The sequence below is a fragment of the Vigna unguiculata genome, chromosome 5 (assembly GCF_004118075.2).
Source record: "Vigna unguiculata cultivar IT97K-499-35 chromosome 5, ASM411807v1, whole genome shotgun sequence".
Lineage (NCBI taxonomy): Eukaryota > Viridiplantae > Streptophyta > Magnoliopsida > Fabales > Fabaceae > Vigna > Vigna unguiculata.
Genome location: NC_040283.1, coordinates 9,173,941 through 9,191,716, shown reverse-complemented (window position 1 = coordinate 9,191,716; position 17,776 = coordinate 9,173,941). Strand labels below are relative to the sequence as shown.

Below are 17,776 nucleotides of genomic sequence, written 5' to 3'. Positions count from 1 at the left end.
TTATATTATTAAATTTTAGAGCAAATAATTTTTTTACTGTTTACAAGTTATGATATATTATTTTGTTATTGCCATGTACTTTTAAAAATATTATTAAAATAAATTTTAAAATTAATTTGTAGTTAGTCATGATTTAATCACATTAATATGACTGTCACATATTTAGGGATAATTATTTGTTTGATAATATCAGATAATTAGTTAAAATTTTATAAGTAAACGTGTTAACTGTGTGGGGTTGTTAGGAAGAAAGGTATGGGGATGAATAGTCTCTGGAATTTGAAAAGAAAAAAGCAACCACTAAAATAACATTAAAGTATAATTCACAAACTATATTTACTATCATGTAAAAAAACTTAAAAAAAAGTTGTGCTTAATAAATTGTTAAATAACTCTTCAACATAATAAAAAAAGGATAGATCCAAATTCTAATCTATGCAACAGGGCAAACTAAGCTTTCAACATAATGAAAAGGATAGATCCAAAGTAAGTTCTGAGTTATGTTTCTAAAAGTTACTGTATTATTTTTCAGATCATAAATTATTATTTGTTTCACACAATCTTGAAGTGAACTGTGAATAATCACGATGTCACGATCATTCTCAATCATGCACAGAGGTAGCAAGATGCTATATATGTTGGTGTTAATTCCAAGATCTTGAAGAGATGTGTTCAACAATAGAGTCCAAGATTTTTGATTCCCAAACTCTTTCATCTGCCATATGCTGAAACATTTTGTCCTGCGGTTATGAAGAAAAAGACTTAAACAACCACCCAAAACCCCAACAAGTGGAAATTCATTGCTATGGAGCTCCTCACAAAGATAGCAGAAATCTCTTATGAAGACACCATTAAGCTCGTGAGGAAGCAACATCTGTGTGTATGTCTCAGTTTCAAGATCAAGCGAAGCAATCACCACTCCATCAAATGAAATAGCAATGTCATCATATTCATAGTCATTATAATTTGGTATCCCTAACCAGTTAAGAGTGTTGTTGAGGTATATTCCATCACCTTCCACTATAAAAGGATCAGCAAGAAAACCTTGAATCTCTCTCCAACCGCTTTCATCATTCAAGCTGCCAATAAAGGTTCTGAAAGGATGATCAGAATTCAGATGGTAAACTATTGCTACCACGTTGTAGGTATGCCTTGAATTATCGTACCCGAACCCTAACATAGCAACGTTATCTTTCTTAGTAAGTGTTAGGTTTCCAAATTCTTCTTTTGTGACAGGGTTCCATAAGTAAAACACGATTCCCTTTTCGTTCCATTCACCTAAACAGACTAAGCCATTGAATGAACCAAGAACATTATCCTTAGATGCATGGATAATATCATCATCAAAGAAGGACGTTGAATCTTCAATCGAAGTAATAGGTGAAGGAACAACAAACCATGAAGTTTTATCTCCATTTAAGTAACGTAAAAAGAAATTGGTGCTTCTGCGTGAATTTTGAAGATGCATTGTCACGAAACATGGATCCAATATAAGAGATTGAAAGTACTTGCTCACACACTTGAATCGCATAAGAGATGCCACTGGAAGTCTTAACAGAATTTCTAGCAATATATCTTCACATAATACATCTTCAAGCAACATATGTTCACACAACATCTTTTCCTTCACTATATTATTTTATTCTGAAAGTCAAAAATAATATCATAGCATCAAACATATAATTTATAAAGTAGAAAACATTGTTTTAATAAAAAAAGTGGATTTTTTTTATTCGATGTGAATATTTTAATAAAATACAAATTGATTTAGCAAATTTTTTCTTTGTTTCAGTTATCAAAATTTTAGTTTTTGGAAAAAATTAAGTAAATCTACAACTATCTTAGCCTCATTCCTTGAAAATTTATATTTTTAGTTCCTATAATTAATTAAAATATTAATAAACAAATATATTTGATATATAATTATCACTATACTAGAAACCTTGATCGACATGGAAAGAATATTTTGGCCTCAATCATATCATCAAAATTAAAATCTGGATAATATCTGATTATGAACTCTTCTATGAATTAACTTTTCTCCACAAAAAGCAATCAAGTCTAATTCATAATGCTTCGGAGCCTTCAATAATCATATATATATATATATATATATATATATATATATATATATATATATATATATATATATATATATATATATATATATATATATAATATTCTAGCCTCTTTTACTTCTCTTTCATAGTTTTCCAAAAAAAAAAAAAATACCGTAGCATTAATTGATTTAGGGAAATAATTTAGAACGGTTTTGAAGAAAAAGAAGAAAAACTTTATCAGACATATGAATCAAGGGATTACCGTTTTTCGTTTTCACTGCGAGAATCTTCTGACCAAACTGTGACGAGTCTTAAGGATTGATCAATTCTCATAAACAAAGAAAGAGCTTAAACAAATACTAAACAGATATGAAAAAAAAAACTGAAACTAGTGTGTCAATATGTGAAGTGAAACTTCTTATATATAGAAAATGAAAACCCAAACTCCAATCAATTTGAAAACAAATATAAGCGTATTTTATCTAATCAAATATGATTATAGCAAATGATATTATATCAAAATCTAATTTAATCATTTATATCATGTTATAAGATTATATATATATATATATATATATATATATATATATATATATATATATATATTAATAGTACACTTTTATTTATAAACATATATAATTGAAATAATTGTTAATTAAAAAATATAATCGCTAAATATTCTCATGTTTTTTCTTATAAATTTATTCATTCATGGTTGTTTTTAAAAGCATATTGTGTGAATAAAAATCGGAAAACAACAGAAAAGTGTGAATTTTTATTAATTAAATCATTCTTAACCTGCTCAATTAATTGTATAAATAATTTTACGCATCTATCTGTTACCTCAGTCCTATAATATTTCAAAATTTTACAACTAAGTAACTATTCCCATTATCAAAAAATTGTTGACCATGGAAGATAGGCAGAGTTGATAACACTGTCATTACGGATTAGAATAGGTCGAATTAAACAAGATTTTTTTTTTTTACTTTGTATTTGTTAAAAAAAAGGTAAAATTCATTTTTACGCAATCAGATTATCAGTTTAAACAGATAAATTATGATAATTAAAATTATACACCTGTATAGTATTTTATGATATATATATATATATATACTATCACAATATATATTTATAAAAGTTCATATTATTTATTGTGGATGAATATGTATAAAAGTTATTTATTAATACTCTATGAATAATTTATAATAATATATGATGGATTCTCATGACATAGTTCTTCTTTTAAAATTATATTTTAAATATAATTATTTTCTTCACTTAAGATGAAAAATGGTTTCATTGAGTTTTATCTTTCCCTATGCCAAACATAAAATAAATAAAGAAATCAGAATATTTTAAAAAATTACTTTTAATTTTTAAAAAAATGATGTTTGCTATAATATTTGATAATAACTCATTTTTTTAAACTCTAAACACGATAATAGTTACAATATAGGTGAGTAAGTAAAAAGTTAAATTAGTATATAAATCAATTCACACAACCTCATGAAATATCTTTACATATGATGTTTCCAAAATCGACAAACTATAATCATTTATGTCTTAAATGAAGCTAGTCATATTATTTCTCTATTATTTTATTTTCCTTTTTCTTTCACGGTTTCATGTCTATCTTGTTAAGTCTTTTAACGCATTGTTTTTTCACTCTTTTGCGATAAATTATATTCTAGAATTTTAAAATATTATTGATAAGTTGTCCTTGTAATAAAAAGAGTATAAATGTTATTATATACCAAAAGTTCTCTGCTTTATGTGTATCATTTTTCTATAAACTATTTTTTTTTTCTGTTTTTATTCTTAAAGGGACGAGTTCTCTTTCATGTCATTATCTATTAAATAATAAAACTTTCAAATACCAAAAATAAAAACAACACTAAAATAATTCAACTCATGCCAATAATACATCTTATAAAACTCTAGGATTTACATAAACCCAGTATATTCCTTAATTAGAATCACATGTATACAAATACAAAATTTTATCACTAAACAACATGTGACAAGCATACTACACAGCAGATGGATTTATCAAACTAAATATTCATTCTTAGAATCACTAATTCTTGGAACCTGAAATAATTATATTGTCGTTCCATTCACATTCCTCTTGAATTACCCTTGCAACTTAAATTACCCTTAAATTATCCTTTGTGTCACACTATTTAATAAGTCTTACATTTGATCTGTTTTGAAAAGTTTTAATCAATTTTCAATATTTTAATCAAATATAATTCTATTTAGAGTAATTTTCTGGAAAATTAAATTTTAGTATATCTAAATATTTTAGCCTCATTGTACAACAGCTATTTATATATTATTAAAATTATAGAAAATAAATATTTTTTACTGTTTACTAATATTATACATCTATTCTTTTGTTTATGACATCTACATTTTTTTTAAAGATTATCAAAATAAACTTTAAAAGTGATTCGTATAGTCTTGACTTGATAAAGATAACCACGTAGAAGGTTTAATATGAATGCCATATATCAAGGGATAAATACATTTGTACGATATATAATATGAGATAAATAGTTTAAATTTAAGTTTAAATATACATTTGGTCCCTATTTTTGTTGATTTTATTCAATTTGGTCCTTATTTTCGTTTTATGTTCAATTAGATCATCATTTTCGTCAAATTGTGGTTAATTTGGTCATTTTCACTAACGATGTTTAAATAGTTAACGTTTTTTAACAGTACATGTCACGTGTCAGTTCCTGATTTTTTTAATTTTTTTAATTTTTTTTTTAAATTTTTTTAATTTCAAAAAAGTGTCCACGTGTCAAGTCACAATTGTGCCACGTGTTAATGCTAGTGCCACGTGTCAGTTTGTGGTAGTATTATTTTTTGTTCAATTTAGTCCCTATATTCGTTATTTTTGTTCAATTCGGTTCCTATATTTGTTACTTTTGTTTAATTTAGTCCCAAATTTTGTTAAAATAGAACCATTTAATTTTTAAAATTGACATTATTATTTCTTATTTTTTAAATTTAATTATAAATTATAATATTTAATTATTAGTTGAATATAATTCTTAGATTCAATTGTTAAATAGAATATAATTATCTAAATATTATTAATATAATTATTAAAATTTTAAAAATATATGTTAACATTTGTAAAATTTACATTTAAATTTAAAATATTTAATATTTTTATTGCATTTTAGATATTAAAATCTAAAATATTTTATATGTAAATATTAATTTTACAAATATTAGTTTATTATTCTAAAATATTTTGAATATTTAAAATATTTTTATATATCAATTTTAAAAATATTTTAGAATATAAATATTAGAAAAAAAATTAATAATTATATTCTTATAATATTTTAAATAATTATATTCTATTTAGCAATTAAATATAAGAATTTATTCAATTTATAATTAAATTTAATAATTTATAATTGAATTTAAAAAATAATAAATTTAAAGGTCAATTTTAGAAAAGATATTGATATAATTTGTATAAAAGATATAAAATTTAGTGTCAATTTGAAAAGAACAAAATTGATTTATTTTAATAAAAATTGGGACTAAATTGAACAAAAATAATGATTATAGGGACTAAATTGAACAAAAAAAATAATATTACTACAAACTGACACGTGGCACTAGCATTGACACGTGGCATAATTGTGACTTGACACGTGGACCCTTTTTTTGAAATTAAAAAAATTTAAAATTTTTTTAAAAAAATTAAAAAAAAAATTAAAAAAAAATCAAAAAAACCAGGAGTTGACATGTGGCATGTACTGTTCAAAAACGTTAACTATTTAAACACCGTTAGTGAAAAAGACCAAATTAACCATAATTTGACAAAAATGAAGATCTAATTGAACATAAAACGAAAATATGGACCAAATTGAATAAAATCAACAAAAATAGGGACCAAATATATATTTAAGCCTTAAATTTAAATAACATGTTAATATTATGTAGCCAAGAAATATAACATATTATGTAGCCAAGAAATAAAGGTACGAGATGAATCTCTTTAGATTTTGATAAAGAAACCAATTCACGTAAATAAAATTAAACTAATAATCCACAATCTATATCACTAGCACGCAAAAAATAAAAAATAAAAAAGATTAAAATAACAATCGTTCTTAACAAACTGTGATAGAACGCTTAATCTACTAAAGAGGGAAAACCAATCATGGTTGCAGTAATGAAAAAAAAAAAAAAAAAACCTCAACAATCACTCAAAACCCCAATAAGTGGAGATTTATTACAATGGAGCTATTTCATTATGTTCGTGTGGAACCAATAGGGGAAACCAAGCTTTCAACATAATCAAAAGGATAAATCCAACGTAAGTTGGCAGCCATCTTTCTGACAATCACTGTCTCATCTCTCAAATTATAAATTATTGTTTGTTTCACATGACCTTGAAATGAACTTCGAATGATCACGATGTCACGATCATTCTCAACCATGCACAGAGGTAGCAAATTGTTATCACTACAGAAAAAATGTTGATCTACTCTTAACGTCGTCCATAAGTCATACTCGTGATCGAATTTCGTAGGTATGGTGTTAACTCCAAGATCATGGAAAGATATGTTCAGCAAGAGAATCCAAGATTTTTGATTCTCAATCTCCTTTATCTGCCATATACTTAGATGTCTTGTCTCGCGGTTGCGAAGAAAAAGACTTAAACAACCACTTAAAACTCCAATAAGTGGAACTTCATTGCAATGGAGTTGACCACAAGGGAAGCATAAATGTCTTATGAACACACCCTTAAGTTCATGAGGAAGCAACATTTCTCTGTATGTCTCGGTCTCAAGATCAAGCGAAGCAATCACCACTTTATCAAATCTAACATAAGAATGATATTTAGAGTCATTACAATTTGGCCTCCCTAACCAATTAATAGTGTTGTTTAGGTATATCCCATTAGCTTCCACTCCAGCAGGATTAACAGGAAAATTTTGAATGTCTCTCCAATTACTCTCATCATTCAGGCTGCAAATTACGGATCTAAAAGAACGACTATATTTAGAATCCATATGGCTAACTATTGCTACTACTTTGTAGGTATGCGTTGAATTATCATAGCCAAACCCTAACATAGCAACTTTTTCTTCTTTAAAAACTTTTAATGAAGAATTGGGGTAAGTAACATACTTTTTTGTGGCGGGGTTCCATAACTGAAACATGCTTGGTCCCTTTCGGTTCCTCCATATAGCCAAACAGACCAAGCCATTACATGAACCAATAACCTGGTACTTGTTCCTCTGAAGCGTAGATCCATGGATATCAAGAAATAAAGGGTTTGAATCTTCAAACAAAGAATTGATAGGTGGGGCAATGACAGAGCGTGAAGTTTTATCTCCATCTAAGTATTTTAACAAAAAATTGGTGTTTTTGCGTGAGTTTTGAAGATGCATTGTCACAAAACATGGATCCAAGATAAGAGATTGGAAGAACTTGTTCACACACATGAATCGTTTAAGAGATTTAACCCGAAGCCTTGACAAAATTTCCAACAATATATTTTCACACAACACATCTTCGCTCAGCATCTTATCTTCACTATTTTTTTTTTTTTAACCTGAAAGTAAAAAATAATATCATGACATCACACTTAATTTCTAAAATAAAAATCTTTTGGCAAATTTTACATCTTTGTTTCAGTTATCGAAATTTGAATTGTTGGAAAAAGTTAAGTAAATCTACAACTATCTTAGTCTCATTCCTTCAAAATTTATATTTATTTCCTCTAATTAAAGTTAAAATTTTAATAAACAAATATGTTTGAAGAATTATCAATATACTAGAAACCTTGATGGAGATAGAAGGAATATTTTGGCCTAGATGTAATTTATTTCATATCATCAAAATTAAAATCTGGATAATCTGATTAAGGACTCTTCTGTGAACTAACTTTTCTCCACAAAATCAATCTAATCTAATTCATAATTTTTCTTCCTCATTCAAGCAAGGATCATATATATCTATAATAATTGTACAAATCAAATAAGTTAAAAAGAAAAATAGAAGGTATTATTTAGAACTTTTTGAACCTAAAATAATAAAAAAAAAACTTTATCAAACATATGAATCAAGGGATTACCTTTATCTTTCTTTTTCCGCTGCAAGAATCTTCGATGAACAACTGCGACGATTACTCAATCTTCACGAACACAGAGAGAGCTTCAGCAAATAGTAAACTGATAAGGAAAACAAACTCAAACTATTTTTCTCATTTGTATAGTGTGTTAATATGTGAGGTGAAACTTCTTATATATGGAGAATCAAAACCCTAACTCTCAATCAATTTGAAAACAAATATAAGTATATTTTATCTAATCAAATATGGATATAACAAATTATATCATATCAAAATCTAATTTAATCATTTATATCTTTTTCATACAACTTTTTGTGATTACTTTGTAACTAATTTTCAATAAGAACAATTTTATTTTTATTCAATTGAAATAATCTTGTTATAGGATTAAATACAATTAATCGAAATAATTCTTAATTAAAAGATGCAATCGCTAAATATTCTCATGTTTTTCCTTATAAATTTCTTTATTTATGGTTGTTTTTGAAAGTATTGTGTGAATAAAAATCCGAAAACAATATAAAACTGTGATTGAATTTATTAATTAAATCATATTTAACCTGTTCAATTAATTTTATAAATAATTTTACGCCAGTCCTAATATTTCCAAAATTATTTTACGTCTGACTAACTATCCCCATCATCAAAAAATTGTTGACCATGAAAGAAGAACACTATCATTAGGGATTAGAAATAGGTTGAATTAAAGATTTTTTTTTACCTGATATTTGTTAAAGAAAAAGTAAAACTCACTTTTAACTTATTACGTAATCAGATTAGCAGGTTAAAGAGATAAATTATGATAATTAAAATTATACTCCTTTATAATATATATATATATATATATATATATATATATATATATATATATATATATATATATATATATATATATATATATATATATATATATATATATATATATATATAGATGCTGGTTTTATGTATAACTATATAAAAATTTGTATGGTTTTTTAATTATTTTTTTATTTTTTATTTTTTATTTAAAAAAATATGATTATATAATTCAAATATATATATATATATATATATATATATATATATATAATTATTCAATTCAACTAAATATGATTATAAAATAAATTAAATTACATTTCAATTATATTGCTGCAAAATTAATGTATAGATAAATACCAATCAATGTCGTAAACACAATATCATCATAGCCAATTCATCTCAGGAATATAAATTTGCCAGTGTTATGCGAACCACAGAGAAGGGAAGAAGGTAGATAATGTCAGTGGGTCGAAATATTGAAGCCAATTCAAAAAAATATATAAAATATAGATATGATTGAGATTCAGATAAAATAAAATAGATTTTAAATAAATTAAATTTTATTTAAAGAATTAAATCGGAAAAAGTAGATCAAATAAAAAAAAAATAGATTTTTTGTCTACCCTTATTAGAAGAAGACTTTTGATTAAGACTAACAAAATTAAAATGGTACAGAGAAAAAAGTTGCACATTTAGGATTAAAAGAAGCTTATATGAGAAAGAAAGAGGAATAACTATTTTAAGAAAGTAAAAGTACAAATATTTTTAAATGGTTACAAGTTTATTTTGTCCCATATTTTTTTAAATATTATTCTTAAATATTAAATAACAAGTTACAGTAAAATATGTGGTTTAAAATTTCAATAATTTAAAAATCATAACTTACAAATAAAAATTATTTTTTTTCTGTCGGTTTTAAGACACCACTAAAATAAAAACGCTATAAAAGTTTTATTTTCTTAGTGTATATTTCTTATCAACTATAATTTAATAATATATAATAATTACCCTATTAAAAAAATTAAATTATATTTAACCTATTCATATATTATAAATTAAAATAATAATTTATTGAATACAAATATATATCCTACTTCGGTTCTAAAACAAGTCATAAAATAGAAAAATATTTTTGTTTTAATTGATAATAGAAAATATTGGAAATTACTATATTTCTCCGATTTTATAGTAGTTTTAATGAAATATGAATGTCGTAATCAAATATGAATATATTTTCTAAACTATTGTTACTTATCGTAATATTATAAAATATAGAAACTTTGTTCTTGGTTATTGATAATGGACGGTCTTGAAGAATAATATTATTTGAGCTGTTTTGAAAAAGTCAATTTTGAATATTTAATCAAATATAATTTTCTTTAGCGTAATTTTTCGGAAAATTAATTTTTACTGTATCTACAACTAGTATTTTAGCCTCATTGTACAACGACTATTTAGCATATATATTATTAAAATTTAGAGCAAATAATTATTGTTTTACTGTTTACAAATTATGCATCTATTCTTTTGTTGATGACATCAACTTTTAAAGATATTATTAAAATAAACTTTAAAAGTAATTCGTAGTTATAGTCATGATTTAATCACATTTCAGAGGTTTAATATGACTATCAAGAGATAATTATTTGTTTGATAGTATCAGATAATTAGTTTAGATTTGAAGTAACATGTTAACACTCTGGGAGTAGTTAGGAAGAAAGGGATGAGATGAATAATAGTCTTTGGAATTTGAATAGAAAAAAGCAATCACGTAAATAAATAACATTAAAGTAATTTACAACACTATGATTATCATGTAAAAATAATAATAATAAAAAACAATTTTACTAAAAAGAAATTGTGATACAACACTTCATCTATGCAATAGAGAAACCAAACTTTCAACATAATGAAAAGGATAGATCCAAAGTAAGTTCTCAGTCATGTTTCTGGACGTCACTGTCTTATCTTTCGTGTTATAAATTATTGTTTGTTTTATACAATCTTGAAATGAACTGTGAATGATCACGATGTTACGGTCATTCTCAATTATGCATATAGGTAGCAAGAGGCTATATAAGTTAACTCCAAGATCTTGAAGAGATATATTCAGCAAGAGAGTCCAAGATCTTCGATTCCCAAACTCCTTCATCTGCCATATGCTGAGATATTTTGTATCACGATTATGAAGATAAAGACTTAAACAACCACCCAAAACCCCAATAAGTGGAGCTTCATTGCAATGGAGCACCTCACCAAGAGAATAAAAATCTCTTACAAACACACCATTAAGTTCGCGAGGAAGCAACATCTGTGTGTACGTCTCAGTCTCAAGATCAAGCGAAGCGATCACCACTTCATCAAATGAAATAACATTCTCGTCCTCATCATCATCATAACCATCAACTTCATCGTAACAATCTTTATAATTTGGGATCCCTAACCAGTTAATAGTGTTGTTTAGGCATATACCATCACCTACCACTATAGTGGAATCAGCAGGAAAATCTTGAATCTCTCTCCAACCACTTTCGTCATTCAGGTTGCCAATTAAGGTTTGAAGAGGATAATCTTTGGAATTCCGATGGACAACTATTGCTACCACTTTGTAGATATGGCTTGATTTATCATAGCCAAACCCTAGCATTTCAAGTTCTTTTACCTCAGGAAGGATTAGGTTTCCAAATACTCCTTGTGTGGCAGGGTTCCATAAGTGAAACATTGGTCCCTTTTCGTTCCATTTAGCCAAACAAACAAGGCCATTATGTGAACCAAGAACCTGATCCTTAGATCCATGGGCAATATCAACAGTAAACAATGGTTTTGAATTTTCAAACAAAGAGGTGACGGGTGAGGGAACGACAAAACAACAATATTTATCTTCATGCAAGTTGCGTAACAAGAAATTGGTGCTTTTAGGTGAGTTTTGAAGATGCATTGTCACGAATAGTGGATCCGATATGAGAGATTGAAAGTACTTGCTCACGCACATGAATCGCACCAGAGATTTTACGGGAAGCCTTGATAGAATTTCCCACAACATATCTTCACACAACACACCTTCACATACAACATATTTGTTTGAGTTATCAATATTTTAATTTCTGGAAAAAAAATTATATTTATTTCCTATCACTAAAATTAGAATTTTAATAAATAAATATGATTCATATATATAACTATGACTAAGATAGACATAGAAGGAATATTTTCGTGTCAATGTAAAATGTTTCATATCATCAAAATTAAAATTGGGATAATCTATCTGATTAAGGGGACTTTTCTGTGAACTACTAACTATTCTCACAAAATCAATCTAATCTAATTCATAATGCTTCTGACCCTTCAAACAATAATTATATATATATATATATATATATATATATATATAATCACATAATAATTTCAGAAATCAAATAATTTAAAAAAGAAAAAAAAAGAAGGTATATATAGAATAGTTTTTTACTTTTCCTTCATAGCTTTTCAGAAAGAGATACTATGGTATTGTTTTGATTTAAAGGTATAAATTAGAACGTTTTTAAACTAAAAAGGAAAAAAACTTTATCAAACATGAATCAAGAGATTACCTGTATTTTTCTTTTCCATTGCGATAATCGATGACCAACTGTAACGAATACTGAATCCTCACCAACACAGAGAAGGCTTAAGCAAATAGTAAACACGTAAGGGAAAAAAGAATTCAGAAACTACTTTTCTCAATTGTTTAGTGTGTTAATATGTGGGGTGAAACTTCTTATATATAGACAATCATGATCCTAACTCTCAATCAATTTAAAAACAAATATAAGTATATTTTATCTAATAAAATATGGATATAACAAATTATATCATATCAAAATCTAATTTATTCATTTATATCTTTTTTCATACAACTTTTTGTGATTACTTTGTTATTATTTTTCAATAAAATCAATTTTATTTTTATTCAATTGAAATAATCTTGTTATAGGATTAATTTTATATATATATATATATATATATATATATATTAATAGTACACTTTCTATTTATAAACGCAATTGAAATAATTCTTAATTAAAAAATATAATCGCTAAATATTGTCATGTTTTTCCTTATAAATTTATTTATTTACGGTTGTTTTTCAAAAGCATATTGTGTGAATAAAAATCCGAAAACAACAGAAAATTGTGAATTTATTAATTAAATCATATTTAACCTGTTCAATTAATTTTATAAATAATTTTACGCATCTATCTAGTCATACATGGCTGTTACCTCAGTCCTAATATTTGAAAATTTTACAACTTAGTAACTATCCCCATCATAAAAAAATGGTTGACCATGGAAGATAGGTAGAGTTGATAAGGAGAATAACACTGTCACTTCGGATTACAAATAAATCGAGTTAAAGATAGTTTTCTACTTGCTATTTGTCAAAAAAAAATGTAAAATTCATTTTTAACTTATAACGTAATCAGATTATCAGTTTAAACAGATAAATAATGATAATTAAAATTATACACTTTTATATTATTTTATGATATATATATATATATATATATATATATATATATATATATATATATATATATATATATACTAATTAAATTTTTCTTACTTTCGGATAAACTTTGTAACTGTAACCGTGTTCAAAAGAAATTTGTGGCCACTAAATATTGAATAATATAACTCAATCATTTACCACAAAATTTTGTTTTAGATTTAGACTTTTCTTTTCTTCCATTATTGTAATAAAATTGATTATACATTATTTACCATTAACATATATCTATATATAAATTCTAAAGTATTTAATATATTTTCTTATAAAATATTCAATTATTTGTATATTCTAAATATTTATAATCTTTATATTTATATATTCATAATTTATTAGATTAAATACAACATACATGAAAAGTAATGTATCATTAAATTTTAGGTGTTAACATACGGAAAACATTATGATATAAATTTTGAGATGTTACAATGGACACCGCTAATTATTAGGGCTTGATTATATCTATTTTTCTTAATTAGAGGCCAAATTGAAACAAATAAAGAAAATGAGATCTATTTAAGATTTAAAAAAAAGTGGGACTAATAGAATAATTTAACCTAAAACAAAATTAGACGTGAACCCTACAACATATTTCAATTATTAAAAAAATGGTTAAATATGTCTTTGGCCCCTTAACTTTTAGTGAATTTTTGAATTAGTCTATTTCAAAATTTTTGACCGATTTAGTCCTTCATCTTTCAAAATAGCTGAATTTAGTCATTTTAATCAAATTTTGTTAAGTTTATTTGACATTTTAAGCGTGTTTCATATTAGTATTTGACTTAACATTAAAACAAAAATGTGTTAAACAGTATAAACAACTCAAATACAATCCTAAAATGCGTACGAAACATAAAATAAAAACTCATGTTTGAAGTTGTTTATATAAACATAACTTACGGTAAAGTTTTCTAAATTTACCCATTTTAATAAAACAAGTACAAAATTATCCCATTTAAAAAAGTATATAATTTAAATATTTTTTTTTTAGAAAAGAGATAACATGACTGAATGGAGGAAGTACTATTTCAAATTTAAAAAAACGAAAAGTTTGCAAAAACGAAAGAGACAACTTAAGACGATGAAGACACAATTTTTTCAACCAATAACTAAGTTTCTAAAAATGATTAAAATAAAAAAAAATGTAGGATTAAATTACAATATTATAAAGTTATAAAATAAAATAATAAATTATTGATACAAGTATATCTAATCCTACTTAGGTTAAAAAACAAGTTATAAAATAAAAAATCTTTTATTTTTTTAATTGATAATAAAAAAATATTGAAATGTACTATCTTTCTCCCATTTTAAAGTAATTTTAATCAAATGTGAATATATTTTGTAAATTATTGTTACTTCTCGTAATATTATAAAATTTAAAAACTTTGTTTTTGATTATTAATAATGGAGCGGTCTCGGAGAATAATATTACATGGCCTGTTTTGGAAAGTTTTAAACAATTTTGAATATTTTAATATATTTTAATCAAATATGATTTTATTTAGAGTAATTTTTGGAAAATTAATTTTTACTATATCTACAACTATTATTTTAGCCTCATTGTAAAACAGTATATATTATTTAAATTTAGTAAATAAATAGTTTTGTACTGTTTACTAGTTATACATTTATTCTTTTTGTTTATGAGATTTACTTTTTTAAAAATATTATCAAAAATAAACTTTAAAAGTAATTCGTTGTTATAGTCATCTCATTTGATAAGACAATGACATATCATATGTTTAATAGGATTATCCCATATCAAGCGATAATTATTTGTTTGATAATATGAGATATGAGGTAGCTAAGAAGAAAGGTACGAGACGAGATGAATACTTTTTGGAATTTTAAAAGAAAAAAGACCAAGTAAATAAATTAAAGTTATGTTAATTATGTAATATGAGAATTATTTTTTGAATCGTCATTCTACTTAGATGTCATTATATAATTCTTTTTATAATATATCATAAAAATAAAATCTTTCTCAAAGATTTAAGGTGTATTTATTTGTAAAAGTTAACTGATTGGAGAAAGATGATAAGGATTAATTGGATTAGAGGAAAAAGTTTATCTTGTTATTTTTAAGTGATTTTGGAATGCAAGTGAGTGGTTTTAAAAATAAAATTTATAAAAATTTGTGATTGATATAATTGATGTGATAGATTAAAAATTAAAAATTAATTTTAATTGAAAGAAAAATAAAATTACTAAATTGTGTTTATTGTTGAATGCAGTCTAAAATTATATTTAAATGATTTAAATTTATTTTATAAAAAATATTAAAATAAATAAATTGAAAAAAAAATTAATAAAAATTAATAAAAATACAATACATTTACATATTACATATTAAGAAAATGATTTGATAAACAATTTAAAAATTTAGGATATTAATTATTATGCTAAGCATTATTTTAAAAAACATAACTTTCCATTATTATCAAGATTATGAACCGTAATTTACCATCAATCAAAGAATCCTATTATTTCTCTTCTTCTTCTCTCTCTCAAATAGAGGAAAGTGTATTACTAACAAAAATTATTTTTCAAAATAAAAATAATAATAAAAAATATAAATTACAAGAAATGCGAAACATATACCTATAAAATTATAAAAATATAAGGTTAAAAAATTATAAAACTACAAAATTATGAAACTATATAAATTAGAAAAATTAAAAAACTAAAAAATTACGAAACTATATGTAATATTCCAATTTTAGCAGCTTAAAATTAATAAAATAGGATATTCCACCTTAGTGTTCAAAACAAATAAAAACAAATGTATAAAGTATATTAATACAGTCTTACAAATGATCGCACTATATAAATATATTAACTATACATACCAAACATTTCTAACTCTAAACACAAGTTAACCACTTACAACAACTTCCCACTTAGACTTCCTTCGACCTAAAAGATGGCTCTTCAACCTTCAGGGGTGCCTATGAAACTGCAACCACCACTGCTCCCACCGAATAGGTGATCATCGCAAAAGAAAAACATACAACACAAAACAGAAACACAGAAGAAAGGTAAGCTAATGACTTTTAAAAAATTTTCTTAAACCATATAATATTGATATCTAACAACCACAAACAAGCATATATCCACATACATATATTTATAAACTAGGACTCAACTAATCAGGATACATGCATTGTGGTCGGATCCAGTCAGTTCTGCACTTGTAGTGGCATCTCATGTTCTGTAGAGCGACAAATTTAAGAGCGACAACTCTACCACATACAAGGTAAGACCGTTAACACCTATGGTCAAGGAAAAACCCTAGGCTAGGACCTCCTGCTCCTATCACCACATACTCCATCCCTCTCTACTTGAGAATCCCTACCTCAATGCATACACTACCACAATCACTGCTAATCCTCCTTGGGTTAGCATTAACCAATCTCAACTCAATCTCATACAAACAATCTCATATCATATACTCATCATTCATAATAATTATAAAGCTTCTATGATAACTAAAGCACCACCCAATTTAACTCAAAAATACAAGTTTCAGGTTCTGACTCACTCGCCTAGCTAGTAGCCCTCACCCAGCCATTGGCTCATGCTCGCCCAGCTAGTACCACTCGCCCAACCATTGGTACAGGTCTGGAAGTTCTTGACTTGAAAATTAGCCCATCGAGTAGCACTAGCCCAGCCACTGGCCCATGCTAGCCCAACAAGTTTGCGAATCTGCATAATTCTGTAGATCAATGATCAACAGTGATCAGTAGAGACTCATACTAATAAATAAAACAGCACATGCAAGCGGAAGAGGGCTTACATGCAACAAGAAATAGAAAAGACCAAAAAGACAGCGGAAACTTAACTTACACGAATGGAGAAACTGATCGATCCAAATTGAAGAGCTCACCGAGAGAATCAATCCTACGGTCTCGGTTTTTCAATCAGACGACTGGAAAGACAAAACTTTTAGAGAGAAGTCAGACAGCTCTAGAAAAGTAGTTTATAGAGAGATTGTGTGTTTTAAAATAATGAAACTCGTTTATAACAATTCTATTTATACTAAAACCTTTTTAATATTAAAATAATCGAGTCTCACAATTTTTAAACCACTATCACTTCTAAAATACAATTTTCTAGGATTTTACACTATAAGTTAAAAAATATAAAATTAGATAAATTAAAAAATTAGATAAATTAAAAAATTAGATAATTATAAAACTACAACATTAAAAAAAAACATAATATTATGAAATATAATTTAATCTATAACAATATATA

At 25.4% G+C, this 17,776-nt stretch overlaps 1 protein-coding gene across 1 annotated transcript; it reads right to left on the bottom strand.

Annotated features, from left to right (window-relative positions):
- Positions 1-433: 433 nt before the first annotated feature.
- LOC114184325 (F-box/kelch-repeat protein At3g23880-like) lies at positions 434-1,603 on the bottom strand. The gene has a single exon (XM_028071635.1). It carries the CDS (start codon positions 1,601-1,603, stop codon positions 434-436), a length of 1,170 nt encoding a protein of 389 aa, XP_027927436.1.
- Between the last annotated feature and the right edge of the window lie 16,173 nt (positions 1,604-17,776).